Source organism: Lipotes vexillifer, unplaced genomic scaffold, assembly GCF_000442215.2.
Source record: "Lipotes vexillifer unplaced genomic scaffold, Lipotes_vexillifer_v1.1 scaffold1262, whole genome shotgun sequence".
NCBI lineage: Eukaryota > Metazoa > Chordata > Mammalia > Artiodactyla > Lipotidae > Lipotes > Lipotes vexillifer.
The window spans coordinates 373,117-398,473 of NW_006775022.1; the positions used below are offsets into that span (position 1 = coordinate 373,117).

General features: G+C 47.8%; 1 protein-coding gene across 1 annotated transcript in view; it reads left to right on the top strand.

Annotated features, from left to right (window-relative positions):
- ADAM12 (ADAM metallopeptidase domain 12) overlaps nucleotides 1–25,357 on the top strand; it is a 396,124-nt gene that overhangs the window by 336,759 nt on the left and 34,008 nt on the right. Inside the window, exons 13-18 of the mRNA XM_007449628.1 lie at nucleotides 3,431–3,520; nucleotides 5,000–5,195; nucleotides 17,867–17,975; nucleotides 18,081–18,279; nucleotides 20,927–21,004; nucleotides 23,277–23,385. Of these exons, the coding sequence (XP_007449690.1) occupies nucleotides 3,431–3,520; nucleotides 5,000–5,195; nucleotides 17,867–17,975; nucleotides 18,081–18,279; nucleotides 20,927–21,004; nucleotides 23,277–23,385 (781 nt within the window). The remainder of the gene's footprint in view (nucleotides 1–3,430; nucleotides 3,521–4,999; nucleotides 5,196–17,866; nucleotides 17,976–18,080; nucleotides 18,280–20,926; nucleotides 21,005–23,276; nucleotides 23,386–25,357) is intronic.

The following is a 25,357-nucleotide window of genomic DNA, read 5'->3' on the forward strand; positions in this document are numbered from 1 at the left end:
AGGAATGATCCTGGTCTCCATCTGACCATTTCTGTAAGAATATTGGGAGTGAACATAAGTCCTAGGGGATGGGGGTTGCAAAGGTGGTTTGATCAAATGTTTTTGTGCCCTTGCCAAAATCAGGATTCATCCAAGGTCACAGTGCTGTCCACAGCGGCGTTCAGTTTTGCTCACAGTGCGTAGAGAATGGTTACTGTGCAGGAACAAGGTCCTAAGTCCTAACAGAAACTCTTTTTCAGATTAGCAGAGGAAAACTTGAAACCGTCATGGGATGGGTTATGCAAAGCGGAAATTGCTTGGAGACTTTTTCTAATTGCTGAAAGAAAAAAACAAAATTAGTTTAAATTACTCCTGTTTCTCAGGAGAGGTCATGTTGACTTGAAATGGTTATCTTTTATCTGAACTCCTTGTAATTGTTAATCTAAATAAATTTGACAGCTCTTCCTGGAGCCATGAACTCTCAGGTTTGGAATGACTCTATTAGCAATCATTTATTCCATATGCCAGCACTGCCACCAGCATCCCTGCCACCCTCCCCGTCACCACTGTTAACATGTCCACCACCACCCCACCATCATCACCACTACTGTCACCGCCATCACCACCAACCCCACCACTAGCATCACCACCGCCACCATCATGTCAGCAAACACTCGAGTGCCTGAAATTCGCCAGCCTGATGTCGTGGCTTCTCTTTTACCTCCATCAGGAAGTCATTCAGCTTTCCCAGGGTGTTTACTGACTCTCCAGGCAGCTAATTGCAGGACAGCTTTGAAGAACTCAAACTCTTTGCTTACGTAAGAGCCGTGTTCTCCCTCCATGTAATTCCCAGCTGTATATTTCTGTGCTTAGGGTCCTTATTGAATAGAAGTTCTTGCTATCTGAAGAGAACTCTCGTTCTCATCATCCAAAGTTCTTTCTTCCAAGAAATCTTTCAAAGTCGCAGGCAAGCCTTTTGCCTCAATTCATAGTTTTCTTTCATTTTTTTTTTAAACTTCTTTTTAAAGTTTAAGCTCAAACTGTGCCTTGAGGGTATGAAAGCCCACATTTCCCAGTTTCCAAGCTGACCAAAACTTTTAGTCAGACCTGTGAACTTGGGTTCTTTACCCCCCACTCAGTGCTCAGGCCCTGGAAATATCCATCATGCCTTTGTTTCATATTGGCCGACGCATCCCCTGGACCATGAAGACATCCAGTGTCACCACATCAGTGAGTAAACGGGGTCAGAACAACTGCCCCAGCTCATGACTGGAACCAGTTTCTGTTCCCTTGCTCCCAGAAATAATGGCCACTGTTTTCAAGAAGGTGCATTATTGTCTTAACCCCAGTTCATTGTGATTAAGAATCTCTGTCTACTACCTACAACCCAAGAATGACAATTAGGGCATTTGCTGAGAATTCTCTAATGGCTTCATTCATTACTGTTGCTTCTTTGGAGACTTAGTGTTCGTTGGCTCTGCTGAACTTCTCTATTGAGTACTAAACTAATAAATGCATCAACAGATGAAGAATTTGTCTCTTCTGATAAATAGAGTTCTGCGGAAGGAATAGATTCTGGGTAGTTAAAAGGCAAATGAACGCTGAAGCGCTCTGTCCGGGGCACTGGATTTACATCCACCATGAGGATTTCCTGAGGACTTGCTCGTTCTTCCAAGCTAATAGGGTTGGGAAAGCAGCCTTATCTCCTTGTTTAAAGTCAATAGGACGCCAGTAGCTTGCAAATATCTTTTAAACTTAGTTATCTCTCTCACATTATCAATCCCCTTTGAAGTCAAAACCATTGGACTTGGCTGCGGTTTCCATTTGAACTGCTGCGTATGTTATTTAGCGATTTGGTGGGGGGTGGGGGGTGGGAGTTAGTTCTTAAAGGATCTTAGGACCCAGTTTTAGGATGGCTGATTTAACTTAGAAGTGCGAGGAAGTCTGTAATTTGGCTAATGTGCTATTAGGAGAGCCATTTAGACCATGATGTACAGGACAACACTGCTGCACGTGTGATGGCACTGATCAGGAGTGCCACGGATGGCCTCCGTTTAAAAGAAGAAAACAAGTTCCTAAGTGTTTTCGGATTGTAAGCTCGTGAGTTAGAAACCTTTCCCATCCTGAAGCTATGACTTCTGGTTGGCAGTTTTATCTTACTGTATATATTACACACTCCAGATGTTTATAAAGTCCTTGAGCAAATTTAAAATTTAATAATTTGGGGTGTATGTATGATAGGAGCAAACAGTAGAAGGGAGCATCGTTCATAGAGTTTTACAAAGGGTACAGTTCAGGTATCTGGTGAGCCATAAATCGTCTGGATTGTCAACATTTTATTCATTGCGTTTATGATCCTAATACAGTCATTCGTGGAAGATGATTTTGGGGAGTAAACTATTATACTATTAAAAAAGTATGTGACGGGCTTCACTTTAGCCATAGTATATAAATTCTTCAGCCCATATCGTATTAAATAAAATAAAAGGACATTGGTAAATTCAATCCTGAAAACTATTGAACTCTTCTTTCTAATGATAATCAACTGCTTCTAAAACGTGTAAACTCCAAGTTACTGGAATGTTCTAAAGCACAAGATGTCATAAATATCCTGGATAGGTATGTATAGGCCTTTTGTTGAGAGCTAAGCAAAAGGTATCAATCTCTTGTTTCATTTTGTTAGAAAAAATTAGGTGGCTGTGAAGCAAGCATAACAGAGGAGTTCACTTCCTCTCTCGTGTTCATTTCACAAAGGACAATCCAGCTACTGTTTGATCTGTTTAAATCCTTTGCAGATCAATGGGCACAGCCCACGGATCTCCCTCCCAGCCTCTTGCTCATTCTGAGGTGCATTTCTGACCTGAGGAGGGTCTCATCAGGTGAGACAGCCCACCTGTGCTGAGCAGGAGTCCAGCCACGACGTCTGGTCGGATTGCAGGGAACTGTGTTTCAAGCACAATTGATTTGACTTCATTTCCTGCCAATATGCTCTAGATTAAACTCTGGATCAGTCTTTGAAGGGTAAAGTTTGTATGTATGCATCTATGTAGATTTTTAAATAAGTAAGTTCATAGGACTCCAGTGGTCCTGGTATTATTCACTGCATTAAGGCCAGCAGTCATCAGACGGACACACACACAGCCTCACCCGCTGCTGACATGAATGGCCTCCCGAGCCAGCCAGCCTTCCTGTCCGGGTCCCTCACCCCACCATGAGAGATGCTTGAGTGCTACTGACTTTTCCCAGGGACACGCACTCCCAGGCAGTTCATAAACACTTACCAGAAGCTTTGCTTTCTTCCAGAGGAAGATAATCCTCAGTCCGGCGAGTTTTCATCTCCAGAGCCAGGCCCTCTGGTTCTTTCTTCCCTTTCCAGTCACTTAAGGTGCAACCTTTGCTTTCTGTGAGTATTTGTGCCATGTGACCCTGTCAAACCTGTTCCCGTCTCCAGGAGTGTCTGAATCTCTGCTGCAATGCCACCACCTGTACCCTGAAGCCAGATGCTGTCTGCGCACACGGACTGTGCTGTGAAAACTGCCAGGTGAGTGTCCTCTTGGTCCCGAGGTCACCCGTGTAGTCAGCTGGTTCAACAGTGATGCAGGGCAAGCAATTGGACAGGGTGACTTCCCAGCACTCGCTGCTGTGGAAGCTATAATCCTTATCACGCAAGTTGGTACCATCTATCTCCTATTTTTGTCTTCCAATCTTCATGTGAAATGCATATTCTAATGCTAAGTCATCTGCGATAAATTATTTATTTATGAGCTGAAAAGTAAGTAGACCAAAGAACTCCAGCTCCATGTTAAACGTTCCGGGTCTGCTATTGGAGGAAGGTTTCGAGAACCAGTCCCCACTGCTGTGGGGACTCATGCCGGGTCCCTCTGCTCCATCCCAAGAACATCTGCCTGCTGGGTGAGGAGCTGCGTGGATTGTTCCAGGGATTTTGTGTCAACATCTTGATCTTGACATGCCCCCAACAGAAGGTGCTGGCTGACCCAGCCCAGCCAAGAGTGGCAGTTTTATACTTTTGCCATTTTCTGCCACCATGCCTGCGTTCGTTTTGGCAATTCCGTTGTCTGTCTCATTATTCAGAGCTGAGATCTGCCAGAGTCAAAGCCTGAGCTTTTGATTCAGAGGTTCCAAGAGTTTCATTTCCTTTTAATTAAGCAATTGATCTTGGCATTCTGCTTGCAGGAAACTCCCTCTTAGCGACCCAAGTAGAGCACAGTGTTTGAGAAGTGCATTACGACATTTTACATTCAGCTTAAAGTGTCTTTCATCCCCTTCCTACTTGTAATTAACTTACGGTGAACGCAGGTTAAAAGAGACAGCTGGTGGTGGAGGTGCCTGGAGGGTGCTTTGGGGGTGGGACAGATCACTGGTTGCGTAACCTCAGACAAGCCACCCTGAGCCATAAGTTCTTCAACCGCAAAGAGATGAGGCATTGTTTGGCATTGTTGTTCCTAACATCCTGTACAGCTCCCTTGCTTTACTTCTCTACATGCCCCTGTAAAGTCCTACAGACAGGTTTCCAGCTCTATGATTTGATGGCAAAGTAAAATCGCTGTTGTAAGTGTGCCCTTGGAGTTATTTTTGTCACCTTGCCCACAAAGCCTAGCGCTTTAAGCGCAAACGTCTTCTTAAAACACATGGTGGTGTTGGTGACCAGAGATCTTGTTCGTAAGAATCAATGGGTCCATCAGGCCACTCCCCGCCCCCAAGGTGCCAGGTGCCAGCAACCAGCTTGTCTGCTCACCAGAAAACCCTGATGTTGCGTGAAGTTAAAAAGAAGCTGATCTTAGTTACCCCCCATAACGGAAAGGTGAACCTCAGAGCCCAGAGCAAGGCTGTCTATTTAATGAGCTCTCTCTGCGGTAAAGGGAACTTCCTTTGAAATCCTCGCCCCTCTGTGTGAAGCTACAAGAGGATGGTTCTGTTCCTATCCACGCCCGGAGCGTTGCTGAGACCCTGCTTCCCCCTTTCCCGCAGTCACGAGCTATAAACGGCCCTCTCCTTTCAGCTGAAGCCTGCAGGAACGGCGTGCAGGGACTCTAGCAACTCCTGCGACCTCCCGGAGTTCTGCACGGGAGCCAGTCCTCACTGCCCAGCCAACGTGTACCTGCACGACGGGCACCCGTGTCAGGGAGTGGATGGCTATTGCTACAACGGCATCTGCCAGACCCACGAGCAGCAGTGCATCACCCTCTGGGGACCAGGTACGTGGCCACCACCACCTGGGTGCAGAGGGCCAGGGCCTGGGAGCCCACTCTCTGTTTCCATGAGCATCCCTCCTGGAGCGGCGCTTTCGAGAAAGCTTCCTTCTGTTCAGCTGGAGCGATTGGCTCTCTGGTGGGACCGGGGCCCTGCCAGGCACTGGGCATGCAGAAGTGGGTGCTGCCTACAGCCCGCCCCAAGGAGCTCAGTCCAGTCCAGCCAGAGATGTGTGAGCACCTACTGTGTGCCCGTGGGGTGACAGGGATAAACCAGCCAGGACCCTTGCCCTCAGACAGCTTAACAGGGAGTTGGGCAGACAGATGGCAGAACTTCCCACCACTGCCCTGACTGTGTTAGTGCTTCTTAGAGCCCAAGCGAGGACCCCAACCAAGGGCAGAGGGTGCTGGAGAGAAAGTCAGGGCTGCTGGAGGGCCGGGGGGCTGCCTTGGGAAGGCCCAGGGCAGACCTGATGTGTGAGTCTGTGATGGGGAAGGATGTGCAGAGGGGTGGCCCAGAGTGGGAGGCCCGGGCTCCAGAGGAAGAACACGGAGACAGATGTTTAAGGGCCTTGAACACCTTTGAGGTTCTTTTCAAGTTTTTATTTATTTATTTATTTGTTTTGTTTTATTTATTTTTGGCTGCGTTGGGTCTTCGTTGCTGTGCGTGGGCTTTCTCTAGTTGCAGCAAGAGGGGGCTACTCTTCGTTGTGGTGCGCGGGCCTCTCACTGTGGTGGCTTCTCTTGTTGCGGAGCACGGGCTCTAGGCACGCAGGCTTCACTAGTTGTGGCTTGCAGGCTCAGTAGTTGTGGCTCGTGGGCTCTAGAGTGCAGGCTCAGTAGTTGTGGCGCACGGGCTTAGTTGCTCCATGGCATGTGGGATCTTCCCGGACCAGGGCTCGAACCCGTGTCCCCTGCGTTGGCAGGTGGATTCGTAACCACTGCGCCACCAGGGAAGCTCCCCTTTGTGGCTCTTGAAGGCAGAGTGACAGACACGTGTGTCCCAGAAAAAGCACCCAGGTGGGAAGGTGGCCAGGGAGCGGCCGCTGCGTGACTGGATCCCTTAGAGACTGTTCACCACTTCCCGGGCGTGGGCCACTGGGCCCGGGCTCCGTATGGTTTGGCCCTTGTAAATCTCCCATGACCCCTGAGGGAGAGACAATGACTACAGCTTTATGGAAGGCAAAGCTCAGACTCAGAGGCTGGAAGTTATTTCCCAAGGTCATGAGGCTGGGATTTGAACCCAGGTCTTTGTGACCCAGAGCCCAGGTGTAGTTCTCACACTGTGCCATCACCCCAAAGAGCCAGTGAACGAAAGTCCCACAGGTGCTCTAGGATTAAATGGATGCACAGATGTGAAATGGGGAAGACTGAGTCCCCTGTGTCTCTCTTTCCTCCACTGCCCCGTCTTCTGGGGCCGGAGATCCAGGGCCTGGTGGGCAGCCCAGGGCATGGGCTTGTCACCCCAGGGTTGGCCGCTCGTCTCCTGCGTTGAGGATTCTGGCGGTGAATCCCACAGGGTATTTTCCAAGACTGTGGCCCAATGACCGTGGTCATTCTTCTCCCTCTTCCCGTTGGTGGCAGCGTGACCTCAGTTCTGGCCAGAGGCCCCAGCTGTGGCAAGGGCACCGTGACCAGCCAGGCCCAGGCAGAGGGCCAGGCAAGCCCAGGCTCTGCAGGGGAGAGAAATCCGATACAGGCCTTTGTCAGACTCTATGGTGAGGTTTTGGGTCTAGGGGTGATGAAGGAAATAAACGAGGGCGGAAAACGATGACTAAACCGCAGAGCTTGGGTTTTCAGTGTGACGTGAAAGCAATGACCCACGCGTGGAGAACAGGGCAGATGTTTCTTGAGGCTGGGGCCAGTCATGGAGCCCAGTCACCACCCTCCAAAGCCAAAGATGCCCTTGTGCGCTGGGAACTTCCTGAGGGAACAGAGAGAGCAGCCTGGATGCAGCAACAAGGGCTAACACAGCCTCCATTTATCCTGTTCTCTGGAGAGTTCTTCCAGTGCCTCAGGTTTCACGGGTGTGCTTGGGCAGGTGGAAGGAGAAGCTGGTGGTGCCTGGAGCCTTAGTGCTTTGTCTTTGGGCCCTGGCCTCCTCCCTGGCTAGGCAGGAGGACCCAGGCAAGGTAGGGCTTACAGCTTCAAAAGCTTTTCAATGACAAGCACAAAGTAGGCACTCACTATACACAGGTCACGTGGTTGTATGGGCTCTGAATGGCTTAGTGACTTCAGACACCTTTTAGCCAAGTGGGGTCACTTTGGGACAGTGACTCCTGCTGCAGGCCAAATCTTCATGGCCTGAAGCATCCCTAGTGGCCGTCCCTTCCCAGCCTTTCTCCGGACTCGGTAATCTCCCCTTCTCGAGTTACAAGGGATCTTATAACACTCCCTTCCAAGGAGCATTCCATGGCCAGAGCACACACAGCACTTGGAGCTTTTGGAGTGAAATGTGGTCTTTGGTGCCCTGCTGTATTAGAGCGTCTGGCCCCAGTTCCAGAGTGAGTCAGATGGAGCCCCGCCGTCCTCTCTGAGCTCCCACCACCGAGTGACTCAGCTGGCTGCATGCCTTTGATTCATGGTGACCAAGGCTGGTATTCATTATCTCATCCGATTAGTCCTTCTCGAGCTGCCTGACCAGAGACAGACCCAGACAGGCGGACAAACTGACAGCGTGACTCACAGGCTGAGCTTTTCAAAAGCAGTAGGGAGTTACCTGCTTGGAACCCTCGACATCCTTGTGAGCGAGGGTGGGGACCCCGGGGAACGCACCACCCCCAGAGCAGGGGCTGCCTCCCTGGGGCTCCGGGCCGGCCCCTTCTCTCCCCTCCCATCCTCACCCTGGTGACTGAGGACGCTTTTGCCGGGGCGACAGTGGGCTTGCCGTGAGGGGGCCATGGCACATAGACTAAAACATCTCTGACGTCAGAAATTCCGAGTTCCTGGAAACAACCAGCACGGGGACCAGGCTTGCAGAGACCCTCAGGCTGGTGACTTCCCGGGGTTCCATCTACCTCGGCCAACCCCTTCTTAGTTCTTGCAATCACCGCACAGACTTCCTCGGGAGAGCAGAGAACTTAGTGCCACCACCAGCTGTGGCACTGGTACAGTGGCCCTCTGTACCAGGGGGCTTCTTGGAAGGGCCTTCACCCACCCCCTTTGCAAATATGCTGTGTTCCTTTCCTTATATCAGTGTGGCAGCCTCACTGTCCGGTTCAAGAGCACCGTGTGAGTGTCCTGTGTATGCTCTAACCCAGTGGCTTACGACAACACAAATTTATCATCTTCTAGTTCTTGGTTGGGGTCAGACATCCTAAAATCAAGGTGCTGGCAGGGCAGTGTTACCTTCGGAGGCTCTAGGGGAAAATCTGCCTCCTGGCCTTTTCCAGCTTTGAGAGGCTGCCTGCAGCTGCTTGGCCCCTGGCCGCGTCGTCCACCTTCAAGGCCAGCAGCACAGAATCTTCAAATCTCTGTGTCCCTCCGACTCCTGCTTTTGTGGCCAGATTTCCTTCTCTGACTCTGACCCTCGCTCCTCCTTCTGGTAAAGGACGCTAGTGATTATATTGGACCAGATCACCCAGCATCGTCTCCCCATCTCAAGATCCGTAACTTAATCAATCACGTCTTCAGAGTCCCTTCTGCTGAGCAAGGTCACGTAGTCACAGGTTCCAAGGATTAGGGCATTTTCCAGGTACCATAGGCAGTGAGCAGACCGCTTATTGGCAGGGTGACCTTCAGCAGGTTTTCTCAACCCTGTTGTACCCCGTCTGTAAAGTGGGCAGAGTAATACGTCTACCGCATGGGTGTATCATTGCCCTCCAACATAGCTTATTATCTATTTCATATATGTGAGTATATTATATGTATATATCACATGCGGTAGCATGCAGCTTGCACAGTGCCTGGGGCCGTGGGGAGGGCTGAGATCTGGTGGGAAGAGAGAGGGGCTTCAGCCAGGCGTGAAAGGGGTAGGGGAGCCAAGCAGGAAGGCTCCAAGCCGAGGTTGCCCTGGGGTGGTCATTGCCAGGGTGGGAGAGGAGGGGACTTCCTGCGTGTGGAACAGCAAGGGCCAGGGTGCGCAGGAACGGGGGGCCATCTCAGGGAACTGCGGGCACTTCTGCTTGTCCAGAGCTTGGGCTGTGACCTGGAGCGCAGAGAACCCCGTCTGCTACCCTCTTCTCGCCTTTGCTAACGATTCAACGATGTCCTGCTATTGTGAGATGCTGACCAAGAGCCCTGGTCTGCCAGAGTGACATACTTCCCACAGTCCCAGTGCACTCTTGCCTGGACCTCTGCAGTAGAGTCGGGATGTGACCGTCACGGTTCCAGGGGCAGAGGTCACTTCCTCGGCCAGGTCCCGGCCAGCTAGATGTGCCAAGCTGAGAGCAGCGTATTGCTGTGTTACAGTGGTTGCTTTGAATTAGCTTTTCATGTTTCGGAAGAGGAAAACTTATTGTCAAGGATACATTTGCAATCTTTCATTTCCCATCCTTTAGCAAACGCTCTGGGATCAGGGCCACATTTGCTTTGGGGTCATTTCTGACCCCCTATGAAGACAGTAACTCATAAATCTAGGAGTCGCCGAGCTCTTGCTCTGCCAGCCCTCGCCATTGGCAACTTGGCCAGAATCCTCCGTTACATTCAGGAAGTCAGTTAGTTACTCACTCCCCAAATCTGGCTACCCAAACACTGACCAGATGAAGCCCTTCCTTCCAGCTAACTGTTCCCTTTTGAGATGGACTTTTCTCAATCCAGCATTATATTTCAATAAAATAATCCTGCTTCCAAATCTTTCTACAAATAAATGATAGAAAATTCAAAACATATGCCTGCAACTCGTAACTGGCAAAGTCATATACTTTTAGAATACCTTTTGGGGCTTTTGTTCATCCACTTGTTTTCCTAGTTATTACTGTTGATGATATTCTTGCCGGCCTGGAGTTGACATTTTTTTTTTTTTCTCAGTGATTTTTCTTCCACAAATCTTGCATCTCAAGACTTTGTCTGGTGATGTCAAACCCATAAACGTTATGTGCAGCTCACACCGTACCTTGTATTTAGCCCTCTGTCCACTTCAGTCTTAATAGCCACAAAGATTTTCTGTCAATGTGACATGACCTTTATTCCTTCCAAAACACAGCTGGATGTGTTTCTTCAGGCGCAAAATTTATTTTTGCCGACGTCATTTATCCAAACCACTAGCATGATCGCTGAAAACGGTTGGAAATTAATCTGACAGATTACTGTGTGTCTAGAATCACAAACAGCCTGCATCGAGGAAGTCCCGAAATATCTTAGTTCTATCTATTTTATCACTCACCAGAAAATAGTGTCACCTGATTGATGCAGTGTGAGCAGGCCAGACGATTTTTACGGGCATATTCAGTGTTTATCTGCCAGGCTAGTTTAAATGAGTTTGCTTTATGACGACATACCTGGAGCAGTACAGTTACTAATCATCCACAACTCTGGTGGCTACAGATGGGAAGAAAAGGGATTTTTGCCAAGAGTCATAATGTTTAGGAGGCAGGGAAGTCTCCTTTTTGTCCCACTGTGTGAGAAAGAAATGATAGAATGTGTTTGCTTGGTCTTCATTTTCCGATGGATGTACAGGTCAATGTGGAAAAGACAGAGGGAAAAGTATGGGGAGGACAAGTAGGCTTCAGTTGCTTGTGAAGATGCCTTTGTCTGTGGACATTAGCGACAGGGGTTGGGAAAATTAGTGATGGGGGAGGAGCTGAGGTGACTGAATTGGGGACGTGCATTTGCATAACGGCGTCATTTTAAGGAAAAGATTAGATCAAGTAAATTGTGGGCTTAGTACAAGATGTCGTCATCTCTCTTTCAAAAGACATAATGACATCGGGAACTCCCAAACTACAATTATAAATATAAGTGTTATATAACTCTGAAGATAAACCTGGTAATTAAATTCCATCGCTTCTTATAGAATTATAAAATACGGTACGATGTCAAAATTCCCTCTGAAAGGCTAAATTTCATCTTTTATAACGGCAGAACGTCTAAGAGCTCCATTATTAAGAATTCAAAGGCTGTAAATTGATATAGTGGTGATAAGAAAACTTGTCACTTTTTTTCATGAGACAGACATGAAGTCTCTCGTCTTCATGAAGACAGACGCCTTTAAGTGCAGCAGATTTGAAGCCAGATCTGTACCTTTATAACGTCTTACAAGTGGATAGAAGTCATTTACACCTTTTAGATTATTGACCCTTCTGTCTCTAAGATAAACGCCAGCTGGCTGCTCACACACAAAAGCCACGCGAAACACTTGGCTGGACCCTCCTCCGCTGTCCTTCCTGGCACCAGTAGGTCCCGACAGCCAGGGCACTCAGGGTTTGCATCTTCTAGTCTGTTTCCTATAATGATGTTTTCTTTTATTGCAAGAGCTGCCCCTGCTCCCGAGGTCAGCACGGAACCCCCTTTCTGGTTTCCTTGCTTATAGGATTTCTTACTTTGTCTAAACTTTCAGGGAATGAGAGTTTTCCTTTCCAGGAAGTAAAATGTCTGTCTTTTTGTGACTTTATATCTTCTTTCCTCTTAAGACAGCACGGTAATTTGATGTAAATGAATAAGTGAAGACCCAGAGTCACAGAAAAGGCAGACCAGGAGACAGTGTTCATTTACCCAAGATGCTTTGTTCTACGGAAACCACAACTGACTTCCTCTGAGGAGGGCGGCGGAGACAGGATGTGCTTTCCCTAAATTGCTTTCCCTGTGGTTTTCACTCATTCGTTCTTGGAACACACCTGCTCTCTGCAGGCCTGAGGCACCATCTCAGTCCACAGGGGTGTTTACAGTGAGGCAGGAGCCTCGAGACATCACAAAAGGCAAAAGCAAGTGTGATAGATGCAAAGAGGGGACAGCCCACCAGGATGAATGAGAGCAGCAGGGTCCCCAGGCTCAAGGGAAGGTGGTGATGGAGGGAGACCCTGAAGGACTCAGCCAGCGATGGCTAGTAACACAGCAGCCCAGGCCCCTCATCCAACCAGCTCGAGCAGTTGGGTTCCAAGGAAGATGCTGATGCACCCGGCTTTGGTCATGTATCCATCACTGACCCAGTCTTATGACCGGTGGCGTGGCACACTCGATGGGCCAGACTTGAATTTCACGCCCATCCCTTTGGCATTGGTTGGGAACGTTAACCTCACCTGAACCATATAAAATAGGTTTCCCATAAGAAAAAGGATTTTGTTCCTAGGAAAAGGGATATGGGAGAGGTATTAGACAAAACAAACAATTGAATAATCACAAGCCTTCTACTCTGCACCTCCTTTTCACAAATCTCTACGGTTGCTCCAAACCACCAGAGGAAACACACACACACACACACACACACACACACACACACACACACACGCGCGCGCGCGCTTTCCTATAAAGAGAGGTTACCTCCTAGGAAGGGCATGGCCAGTGGGCCGCTGGTTGTACCAGGTGGGGCTGAGCAGTGCCCAACCTCTAGCTGGGAGCTTGCTGGCCCCAGGGGGTGGCCCGAAACCCTGCATGACAGTGCCCTACAGCTTGAAATTGGAGGTGAGGCAGCAATAGGGCACATTGTGATGCGGATCAAGTTTCAGCTGCTTACATACTTCTTCCTTTATTTTAAGTTTCATTTATTAAACCCCTTGGTCTTTAAACGTCATGTTTCTCATGCAAGATTTCTCATCCCAGCATGGAGACTTCCGGGTAAGAAAATGTTAGTCAGCTGGATGAGAATGGGCCTTGTAAGTGGGGTTCCGCCGCATCCTTCTCTCGCTTCTGTCACTCAGCTCCCCCCATGCCATCGAAACAACAGCAGTTTCAGAGTATTGATGAAAGCTGATCGAAGTTGATGAAAATTTTCAATCCCTGAGTACTTGAGGATGGAGATGCAAAAGAGCTTATACATCAAGGTTAACCACGAATTACCCATCATAGTGTACTTTCCCTTAATCCTCCAGATAAAAGAATGAAGGAATTATGTGACAAGGGATCAGGTATGCATTCTGGTCTTTGATTTCACAGAGATATCTATCTAGCCTATCCCTGAGCATATGCAGCCGGTGAAAATCATGACCCGTTACTCATCCAGATGTGAGTTTCCTTTGCCACATTGTAGCCAGCAGTGTCATTGCTATGCCCCACTGATGACATGTCCTGCCAATACATCAACAGTAGAGTGTGATGTGGCATCTCCTACTCCCTTGAGTTTTGGATAAGAGCTGAAATGAACAAAACTCTTGGAAATAGACAGTTACTGCTTTCTTGCAAGAGACAGAAAGTTAACCTTCAGAACTCTGCATTGTTCAAGCCACTGGGCAAATGAATACCAGAGTGGAGTAAATTTTACTGGTCAGACCCCACTCAGCTTTGTTTCTTTATGGACTGACTGCCACTGCATGCCGTGCCCAGCACAGTAACTAATAGTGGGGATGCCCAACAAATGGCATGTTAGTGAGCCAAAACGTTCCCATTCGTCTAAAGCGTGTCTCTTGGTTTAAGGGCAAGGAAAGGAATTACAGGGAAGACGCTCTTTGTTTCCAGAGTTCAGTGGAATAAAAAGGAGTCAAACTCAAGTGTCTTTCCTTGAGGTCTCCCACTGCCTCTTTCAAAATGGTGCTCAGCATCTGCGTGGTGTGATGAGGTTCTGGAGGACCAGCCCAGCCTGGCTGGTGGGGGGCGCCCAGAATGAGCACAGGACTCAGGGAAGCGGGAGCCTCACTCACTGAAACAAGTAAGGAGGAGATGGAGGCAGGGAAGCTGAGATCCTTGAGCTATGACTCTACTTTTTATTTAATATACAAAGTATGTACAGAACCTCCCAGGGTTTCCGACGAGGAGATTCTCTTTCTTCCCTCTCGTTTCCCAGGGTGGGTCCAGGAGTTCCTCACCCAGTCACTCAGCAGCCTTCATTGGCTTCCCGTGATGTGCTAGGCACGGGGACGCCCCTCTGTGAAGGAGACAAGTGTGAAGCCCTTACCGACACCATCCTGAACTATTACAGTGTTAAAACACGGCAAGTGTTGCAAACAAGGTTGGCTCCAAGGAGCTCCCCTCCCCTCACATCCTTAATGTTCAGGGGCCAAGCTGTCCCCTTCCCCGTGATCAGTGGCCATCCTCAGTGTAACTCAGGTTTACTGAGAGCCTGGGGGACTCACTGAACCTCACAGCACCTCAGGTCAGGTGCTGTCCTTGTCCCCATCATAGAAATGAGGGAACAGAGTCTCAAAAGTTCCCATAACTTGACCAGGGTCTCCTAGTGTGTAGGGTTGACACCAGATCAGCCCATTATTGTGAGTCCCAAAGCCCCAGCTCTTCCAGTGCTGCAGCACGGCCACCGATTGTAGAAATCAAACAGGAGGAGGCCTTTCAGAAGGAATTGAGACTTGATAAACGTTTGTTTTTGTTTTTCTTAGATCCCATACATGCTCAAATATAAAACAGTTTTCCCAAAAGATTCGGCATCGGAAAGAATGATTTAACTACTGACCTCTTTTTTTTAAATGTATTTTATTAAAGTATAGTTGATTTACAATGTTAATTTCTGCTGTACAGCAAAATGAATCAGTTATACATAAACATACATTCTTTTCCATTACGGTTTATCACAGGATATTGAATATAGTTCCCTGTGCTCTACAGTAGGGCCTTGTTGTTTATTCATTCTCTATATAATAGTTTGTAGGTGCTAACTCCAAACTCTCGATCCATCCCTCCCCCACGCCCCCTGCCTACTGGCAACCACAAGTCTGTTCTCTATGTCTGTGAGTCTGTTCCTGTTTCATAGATAGATTCATTGGTGTCATATTTTAGATTCCACATATAAGTGATATTATATGGTATTTGTCTTTCTCTGTCTGACTTGCTTCACTTAGTACGACAATCTCTAGGTCCATCCACGTTGCTGCAAATGGCATTATTTCATTCTTTTTTATGGCTGAGTAGCACTGACCTCTTAATCTCTCCATCGTGTCTTTTGAATCTCACAGTCCAGCTGAGAAAGCACGTTGGACCTCGTGAACCTCTGTCAATGCTGGTTTAGAGGCTCATTGAGGTCAACTGACAAAATTGGGTTTGAGAAAAGACAAGAACATTTATCGTTTGTTTAATTATTATTCCTAGGGTGTGCCTTCCTGCCTCTACTTTTTTTTTTTTTCTGGTGAAAGAGCTTTGAAAAGCTCACTTTGGCAAGCAACAGGATGGGTGATTAGGTTGTGGAGATCATGAATATACAGCCACTGAGCAAACAGAAAAAAGTAAAATCAAAAGACTCACTGTTGGGTGAGTGGGTACTTATACCTAAAAATAAGGTTGCCCTTGACAGCATCACAACAGAATAAAAGGGTCAGCATCAGAATAAGCTGTGAATGAAGGGAATGTGCTGTGGAAAACAAAGACTTTTTTTAACCATTTTATGGAGTTACGATTGACATACAAAAAGCTGTACGTATTTAGTGTGTACACCTTGATGAGCTTGGTGGTAAGTGTACACCTGTGAAACCATCCCCACAATCCATGCTGTAATCATATCCGCCACCTCCTACATATTCCTCCCACCCTCTTTATTTACTATTATTTCTGTGTGTATGTGATGAGAACACTAAACATAAGATTCACCCTCTTTGCAAATTTTTAAATATACAGTGTTAGCGACTATAAGCACTATGCTGTACAGTAGATCACTAGAATGTATTCGTTTTGCATAACTGAAACTTTGCACACTTTGACTAATACCTCCCCATTCCCCCCAGTCCCTGGCAATGACCATTCTACTCTCTGTTTCTATGGGTTCAACTTTTTTAGATTCCACGATCATGCAGTGTTTGTCTTTCTGTATCTGACTTATTTCACTCAGCATCATGTCCTCCAGGTTCATCCATGCTGTCACAAATGGCAGGATTTCCTTCTTTTTAAAGGCTGAATAATATTCACTTGTACATGTATATTACCATTATCTTTATTCATTCATCTGTCAGTGGACACTTAGGTCTCCTCTGTGTCTTGGCTCTTGTGAATAATGTTGCAGTGAACATGAGAGTTCAGGTATCTCTTTGAGATCCTGATTTCACTTCCTTTCGATATTTACCCAGAAGTTCAACTGGTCATCGTATGATAATTCTACTGTTAATTTTTTGATGCACCTCCATACACCGTCTTTTGCAGTGGCTGTATATATTCTTACCAACAATGTATGAGGGTTTCCTTTTCTCCACATCCTCACTGACACTTATTTTTTTATTTTTTTATTTTTTTGATAACAGCCACCATAATTGGCATGAGGTGATAGCTCATTGTTGTTTTGATTTGTATTTCCCTAATGTGTAGTGATGTCGTCCATTTGAATGTCCTCTTTGGAGAAATGTCTTAACAGTTCTCTTGCCCATTTTTTAATCTCGTTAGGACAGAGACTTGTGTCCAGGTCAGGGGAATGCCCCATGGGAGGAGTTTGGGAGACTCTCTTAAATGGTTTTTAAAAAAACAGAGAATGGGAAAATAAAGAGGTCCAGGACGGGGGCAACTTAGTGCAGAGGTCAATGGCTGAACCTGTTGCTGGTCTCGACTGCTGCAGGGATTTTGTTTGGTTTGATTTGTCTGCTGCTTTGTTTGTTTAATGAGATGCTGAACGTGTCTGATGAGGAATCAGGTTGCAGAAAGATGGACTTTTTAGTAATAAGAACACCATCTGGTCCCTGGGAGGAGGCGAGCGTTGCCCATCGTGACATTTTCACCTTGGAAGGCGCGCGGAGCCTCCCCAGAGCAGGGTGCAGAGAAGGGCAGGGGGCAGAGCTGGGCTTGGGGAAGTTGGCATCCTGGCTGATGTGAGAGGAAGAGCCCAGACAGGACACGGGTGTGGGCAGGAAGGTAGTCCCAGGGCACCACACAGGGCACAAGCTTATCTGAAGAATGGAGAACATTTTCCTGAATTTCTCACATAGTCTTCAACAGATACCACTATGATAGTATTCGAGAGCCCTCAGAACTTTGGCAACGCAAACCCCAGGTACATGTTCTCTCGTTCCTTGACCGGAAGATGTGCTAAAAATGGCCATTTCCTGAGCTCTCTGGCTCCACGCCCCTCTGTACCGGGCACTGTCCTGCTGTGTAAAAAGACCATCAGATTTTATGCCTCCATGGCCTCTGAAAGCAGTCTGTGCCTTGCAAACGCAGGCATTCGTTGAAGCCAGCGCTTGCTCCAGTAGGGAGCTTCGTGGGGCTGAAAATGTGGTGTGAGACCTCCGCGTTGCTCCTTCTCTCTCTCTCTCTCTTTGCTCCCTCACATTAGTCATCATTATTCCTTGGAACCTGCTTTAACTTGCATTTTCTCACCGGAGTCGTGTGGGAGTTGTTCAAGAGAGCAAGCCTCCCCTTCCCCCGCAGCCGGCCAGCCACCCGCTTTGGGGTTGGGTCGGGTGCAGCCCCAGAGCCAGGCCTCATCTCTGGAGAGGCCGCACGTGCCATGGGCCCAGTTAGCAGCCCTCCAGAAGAGGGAGTGATGAAATGCATGCTTTGCTGTGAGCTGAGGGGGGCTTGTATCAGGCATCAGCGAAGATGCCAGGTGTGATTTCTGGGGACGCTGAACATATCTTCCCTTAACCTGAAAGCCTCGTGCTGTTCCAAGAAAAATGTTCAAAACACTTGCAGGTGGTGAAAGTGCTGCTTTGCTTCTGTTTCAGGTGCTAAACCTGCCCCCGGGATCTGCTTCGAGAGAGTCAACTCTGCAGGCGACCCTTACGGCAACTGCGGCAAAGACTCCAAGAGTTCCTTCGCCAAGTGCGAGATGAGGTGGGGTCTGCCTCCTGACCGTGACGTGGCTTTGAACTTCCCAGATCACTTAGGGCTGCTTCCAGACTTTTCCTCTTTGAGCACTGTCTGTTCTTGCCTTTCCAGAGATGCTAAATGTGGAAAAATCCAGTGTCAGGGAGGTGCCAGCCGACCAGTCATCGGTACAAATGCCGTTTCCATAGAAACGAATATCCCCCTGCAGGAAGGAGGTCGGATTCTGTGCCGTGGGACCCACGTGTACTTGGGCGATGACATGCCGGACCCAGGGCTTGTGCTTGCCGGCACAAAGTGTGCAGATGGAAAAGTAAGACCCATATGCTCCCTTGCATCACAGATGTAAGTCTGGAAGGGGGCCCACTGAGAAACGTCCTGTTGGAGAACTGAGTTACAGGGTTGGTTTGTTTTCCTAAATCCGCTTCTCAGAATGTTGCCTCTGAAATTCCGTTCTTTGCACCTAGAAGAAAAAGTCAATAAATCCTAGATCCTGGTCTGACCATTGAGACGCAGATTTGGGGAAATCAAGCTTGTTTTCTCAGCTCTTTAGTGTTAATAAGTCATGTCTACACTCTGGATGTTATGAGAGTTTCCAGCCAGGAAATTACACTGGAAGGAAACACAGCAGCATATTACATTGTTTTTGGAAATGTGGTTTGGGTTTTTGGCACGGTGGGGACTTGTTCTCACCTGGACAGAATGGGAAGTCACATGCAGTTTCAGAGACCCCCATACAGGGACAGGAGAGGGGAAGAGATAGGATAAGCTTAAAGCCAAAGGGTCTTCTTTCGGAGATCAGGGGGAAAGATAGACTGAGATACTGGGGGTTGGGGGGCGGGCAGTTAGAAATAAAGTCCAAAATGAAAAAAAAATTTTTTGAGATTTTTATATTCTGCCACCTCGTTTTTTCCCACCAAACTTTCTCATCGGACTGAATGATAGCAAGTTAATAAAACACTTTAGGAAAGAAGATGCTTTTATTAGGCTCCTCCTTTTCAAAATGATTATGAAATCATTACTGAAGTGGAGGTCACAGAGCAGAAAGGAAAGGTGCTGAGTCATCTCCTGTAGCAGAGTCCCTGTACGGGGGGTCTCTGAAACCACATCTGACTCTGCCCATTCTGTCCAGGTGAGAACAAGTCCCCACCAGGACAGGATTTCCCTCCACTCCACCACCTCCCTGATACACCACAAATGCTTTCATCCTTAAGGAAACAGGATGATAAGTGAAACATGTTATACATTCTGGGTGTCTCCTTAACCACACCCATTCGCTTATATTCAAGCCTTGACATTAGACTGACACCATTTAAACTGTGGTCTGAACAGCTAAGGCCAGGTGCATCTGAACGCTGAAATTCCAAGGACTCAATTTATCAGTGAGCTTTTCCATTCACGTGCAGGATTCAGTGTGCTTTGATCTCCTGCCTGCAGAACGCTAGTTCTTTGAAAGCCGTCCTTAGCCTAGCCCAGTGGGTTGGGGGAGGGCAGCACCCATATGCTGTGCTTCTGCCTGGGGTCCTGCTGTGTTCATTGCAGCCCCAGACGATTTCCTTTCTCAGCCGGAATGTGACAGTCCCCTCGGCCAAGATTCCCACCAGCCCTGAGAGCTGCTTGGACCAGCACGTTTTTCAAAGGGCGTTAATCTTGCCTCAGATAAGCTGCTGGGGTCAGATGGTGAATGTCTCATAGGAAGGTCCTATTTGATTAAAAATGCTTCTGTAATCTAAAAATTAGACTTTTCTCCCTTTGACCCCACTAATTTGTAACATCTTATGGGAGATAAAGAACCTGATCCCTTGAGTCTGGACTATATTATGCACCTTTGAAATAAGACTAAACTCTTTCAACCAGCCCAGTACCATTTAGCAAATTGCTGCCTCTGCAGAGGCTTGAGAAATACAAGGGAAGCGTCTGTTTTACTCTGCTGAGCATTTCTGTTGATGGTTTATGTCATCGACGATAGTACTTGTCAGTCGGTATTTTGGAAAATTTCCCATATTTTAATATCTCCCTTACCAGATTCAAGGATTCTTGGAGTCTTTGAGTCTGCATAGGGCCAGGTGAAGGACTAGTCTCTTTTGTTCTGTCCTACATCTTTTAATGGAAGGGGCAAATGCTGCAATATGTAGATTTCATTGCAAGCTCCAAACAAAAATCATGAGAAAATCAGTTACCCTAATTTCAGGATTGACCAAAACCATATAAAATGCCATGAAGATAGACGACTTCCATAGTGTCCACATTGATGTGAGTCTTGAAATGGGCTGAGTTTGGAGGCAGGCATCAGGATCCATATCCGGGTCCAAGGCAAAGTGCATTATTCATATTAACTGAGAGATGGTCTTCCCCAAGCTTTCCTTTGCTGCCTCTTCTTTTTTTTTTTTTTTTTTTAAATTTTTTTTGGGGTTTTGTTGGGTTACAATGTTTTGTTAGTTTCAGGTGTACAGCAAAGTGAATCAGTTATATATATATCCACTCTTTTTTAGATTCTTTTCCCATATAGGTCATTACAGAGTATTGAGTAGAGTTCCCTGTGCTATACAGTAGGTTCTTGTTAGTTATCTATTTTATATATAGTAATGTGTATATGTCAGTCCCAGTCTCCCAATTTATCTCTCTCCTCCTTAACCCCTGGTAACCATAAGTTTGTTTTCTACATCTGTGACTCTATTCCTGTCTTACAAATAAGTTCATGTGTATCGTTTTTTTAGATTCCACATATAAGCGATATCATATGATATTTGTCTTTCTCTGTCTGACTTCATTCAGTACAACTGTCATCATGTTGCTGCAAATGGCATTATTTTGTTCTTTTATATGGCTGAGTAGCATTCCATTGTATATATGTACCACATCTTCTTTATCCATTCCTCTGTTCTTAAATACACAGCTAGATGCATGTGCGTGTGGTTGTAGACAGGCTGAGATATTTGCTGTGTTTCCCTCCTCTGCAGATGTGCCTCAATCGTCGGTGTCAGAACGTAAGTGTCTTCGGTGTTCACGAATGTGCGGTGCAGTGCCACGGCAGAGGGGTGAGTAGGTGAACTGCCTTTGTATAGCCGGCCCACAGCAAGTTCAGCGCTAAATCATTCCTTTGTAAAGGATTTTTGCCATCCATAACTTTGTAAAAATATAGCAGTCACTGTCTCCTCAATAGTTTCTTCTGAAGACATTCATTTTCTTTGACCTTTATATAGCATAAGAAATGGGATTTTTATTTAACAGAGAAAATCAGATTGAGTGATAATTATCTTTTAAATTAACATTCTGGATTTTTTTTAAAAGGGACTTTGTCATCTTCAAAGTAATTTTAACATTAACCTTCCTTCATGAAGAGTTTTTCATTAGCGTTTCAAACAGAGCTGTCCCTCCTGCAGCCAAGATTCAGAATATGTGTCTGAACTGAAATATTTCCAAAAGGAATTAAAACAAAGAAGACAGAACATACCGACCACATGTTCCTGAAATCACATACGATGGATGTCAACTAAAGAAGGCTGTTATTTTAGTTCAGAGAGTTTTTAGGGGGCGCAGAGGATTCTAATTGTTTAAAACCTAGTTTATTTCTTCTGATGGGCTTAATTATTTCCAGTGGAATCATATTAATCTTGACTAGCTATGCCAGTGGTTTATTTGTTTTACTGAAACCTTTTCTACAGATATTGTGCTCCAAATTCTATTTTTAAAATAGGCACTCACCAATGATTGTAACATAGAATTACGGAGGTTTGCCTAAAATTACTCTTGTGCTGTAACCATAAAGGATTGCAGTGTCACCTCAGATGGGTTTGTTGATGGTGAGTGTAGCTGACTGTCAATATAAAATGGAATCTTTTAATGTCTTCACTGGATCATAGATTTCTTTCTAATGGCTGGAAGAAATGACCTAGCGCAGCCTTATTATTTGGCTGATGAAGGAGTCCAGGCCCCAGTGGGGATAGTGACACATCCAGGGTTACATGACCAGTTAGTAGCAAGGCTGTGTCAGGGACCCTGGACTCCTCTCTCTCCAACATCCTGGGGTCCCATCCACACACTGGAGAGGCCATGACTTGGGGACAAGTCTTCCCTCGCGAGGCCGGGCTCACCAGCAGCGCCTCCAAGGGGGGTGTTAGGGCTGTAATCTCTCTGCCACAAGCTGCCAAAAGGGCACATGACTGTGATTTGCAGCAGGAGACCAGGGCGGGCAGGACAGCGCCTGAACCCCAGGGAGTCGTACCTCAGCAGCACCGTCTCTGAGGAAACAGGCAGGACACGCAGACTCAAGGCAACATGGGCTATGCTGCACGGTACTTTCTTCTACTGAGCGTTAGCTGCATAGAAACACGCTTTCTCACTTATCGTAGGCTTTCCTGACTGTTGGCCTTCTTGTTGGAAGCATCTGGGGCAGGTGGTTGATTCAGAAAAAAAGAGTCTGTGAAAACAGGGAAACATCACAAATGAGAGAAATGCCCGGAACATTTATCGTGTCTTAAAAACATAAAAGCGTGTGTTTGGCTTCATTCCGCATCCGTAGCTCGGCCCTGACATCAGTACAAATTATCCAAAATGCACCATCTATGACGTACTGTTTGTTTCTCTAAGCGGAAGGGAAACACTCAGAGAGCAACCTTCCTGTCTTTTGCGGCTTTTCCTGATCATTTTTCAGTTGTTCCACCCATTCCAAATTTGTCAAAAGTTCTTTTTAGTGACTTGCATTTATCCAGCGTTCCCAAAGCATTCAGCCTCATTGTCATAGAAATAATTCTCTCTTGTTTTCACACTCGTACTCCACTGGTTCCGGTAGTAGTTCAGCAAATTCCATGTGTGACAGCCTCCCCGAGCCTCTCAACTGAAGGTGCCCAGGGTTGTCCGGCCCGTGATGCCCAAGGCCATGGATTCCGTGTCCCTGAAGCAGGGGCCCCTCCTTACCACTGAGAGGGCTTCTCATCTCGGCCAGATCAGGAGGGTTTCCTGGATTTAAAAAGAGGGACATGGAGATTGAGAAGAAAAAGGGGTTGAAAGGAGTGGGTGAGCCCTAATTGTCTCGATCCTTCTCTCAGTAGCTGCTGATGTAACAACAGCACATTATGTTAATCCGCAGCCTCGGGCTCTGGGCTCACCTGTGTGGTGCTGGGTTTAGGGTTTATCCTCACAGCCGCGTGTACGGAGTCTGACTGTATCGGTGGGATGGGGTCTCTGACCACAGGGCCTTTGCTTTGCTCTCGGGCTCAATTAGGGCTCAGAGACTTAGCGCTGCCCCAGGGGGACGTGCGTCCTAACCCTGCTTCCCTCTTGGTGTCTTTCTTCTCTGCTGCCCGAAAGGTGTGTAACAATAGGAAGAACTGTCACTGCGAGGCCCACTGGGCCCCTCCCTTCTGTGACAAGTTTGGCTTTGGAGGAAGCAAGGACAGCGGCCCCATCCGGCAAGCAGGTTAGTGGTGACGGCGCATCCCAGGGAGTGGGCTGAGCTCCTGGGGGCAGTGGGAAGCCAGGCCCTTGGGGGATCCTTCCAAGCAAGACTGAGGGCTCACCAGCCGTCGGGCAGGTGCACAGCCGGAAACCCAGTGAGGACCCCACGCAGACCTCACACAGCCCGAGGCCTCTCTGTTTCCAGACCCTCTCTAGTCGTTGCCTCATCTTTGCAGAGACTCGTCGCTCTGCTTTACTCAGAGGCGGAGTTCGCCGGGTCTTAGCCTGGGACATTTTCTTAGCTAAGGTCATTCTACCGCAGACTGCCAAGTGGGTATGACTTCATTGTCGGATCAAAGGATTTTGTCAAGGCCGGCCTCTGTGTACGAGGGCTAAGAGGTGTGAAGTCAAATGCCTTTTAACGCTCTTGCTAGAAAGACACCCTCCTCTTCATAAAGGGGCGGGTCCCAGCAGTAGCAGCAGAGATACAGCAGCAGTTTCTCTTTGCTGAGCTGCTGTTACCTGCCGTGCTTCACGTTTTATACCCATTAGCTCATCGAATCCTTACAAAAGTTGGCATTATTCTTCTTTCCTTACAAGGGACCCGAGGCTCAGGGAAGTTAAGTAACTTTCACAGAGTCACACAGCTAAGACTGAGGCACAGTCTACCCGTGAAAAAGCCCCTAAGGGTGGCTGTGCTGGCACTGTCAGTTCTTTCCTCCTCAAAGACGTTGAGAAGTGGTCTCCTAGCGCAGGACTGTCTTCTCTGAGCTCTTGTCAGCCAGTTAAGGGGCAGGCCTGAGTGATGCCCACTTTAAAGTGAAAGTGCAGAGAACCCACCGTGAGCCGGGGGTGGTGGTGGGGGGGGTGTGTGGGCAGGCAGGAATGTCCCGAGCACACTTGTGCTGCCACCTAGGTGCCCACCTGAGCCCCTGGACGCTCAGACGGTGGCTAACGCCACTACGGAGGACGTCATACGTCCTGAGTCCCGCTGTGACTGGCAGGGTTGAATCTGTGGCTTGGCTACTGTTTCCATGACAACAGACACAACACTGCTGTACAGGATCAGGCAGGGGGCACGGGGCCAGGAGGGAGAGACCCTCTGAGCAGGCACATCTGGAGAAACAGTGTTTTGAGGAATGGAGGTGAGCTCCTGGGCACCCTTCTGCTTAGGGATGGACGTGTCTCAACACTGCTCCCGAGACCGGCCCCGCAGCAAGTGGAAAAAGGGCCCGAAGGTCTTTCCTCTTAGCATACATCCATCCCAGGGGGTAATAAGCCAGGCCTGGCCCAGCATCCCCACCTTGATGGCTGGCCTCTTGCTGCAACTTAGTCAATTTTCTAATTGGCCATCAAGAGGTTATTGTTAAAAAATAGCAGCATTTTAGTTTTTAATGCATAGGGGACCCTGCCACCTGTTCCATCCTCTGCATTCAAGTGAGCCAGATGGCATTCAAGGAATTGGACAGGATGGCGGGAGACAGGCCACATGCTCTGGGTCCCTTTTTGGTGTGGACACCAGGGGGACTCAGGCTTGGGGGTTCCCTAAACTTTGGGCGAACCCACAGAGTTGCCAATTCTTCGTTGTACCAAGTAAGAATATTTTAAAAATGGAAACCACTGAAGAGCCAGACTCATCCACCATTGCCGTCGTATCATAAAAGAAAGTACGTTTACACTCCTCACCCCGAAACACCTACAAGAGAGGGGCCACGAGAAGCCGGCTGATGGCTGCATGGGGCATAGCCGCGCCCTGGGCCTCACTGCCCCAAGCCCGCCCGCCTGCCTGTGGCTCAGAAGTTCATGACGCAAGTATTTCTCCAGCATCTGCCAGGCACCAGCCGCTCCTCCGGGTCCTGGGAGACACTCGGTGGGCCCAGCGCAGATGAGAAGCAGTGATGGGCGGGGTGACAGTGAGATTCAGGAAGGTGGACCACGGGACGGAGGGGACACAGGGGGCAGGCTCGATGGGACGCGGCGCCTGCACTGGATGC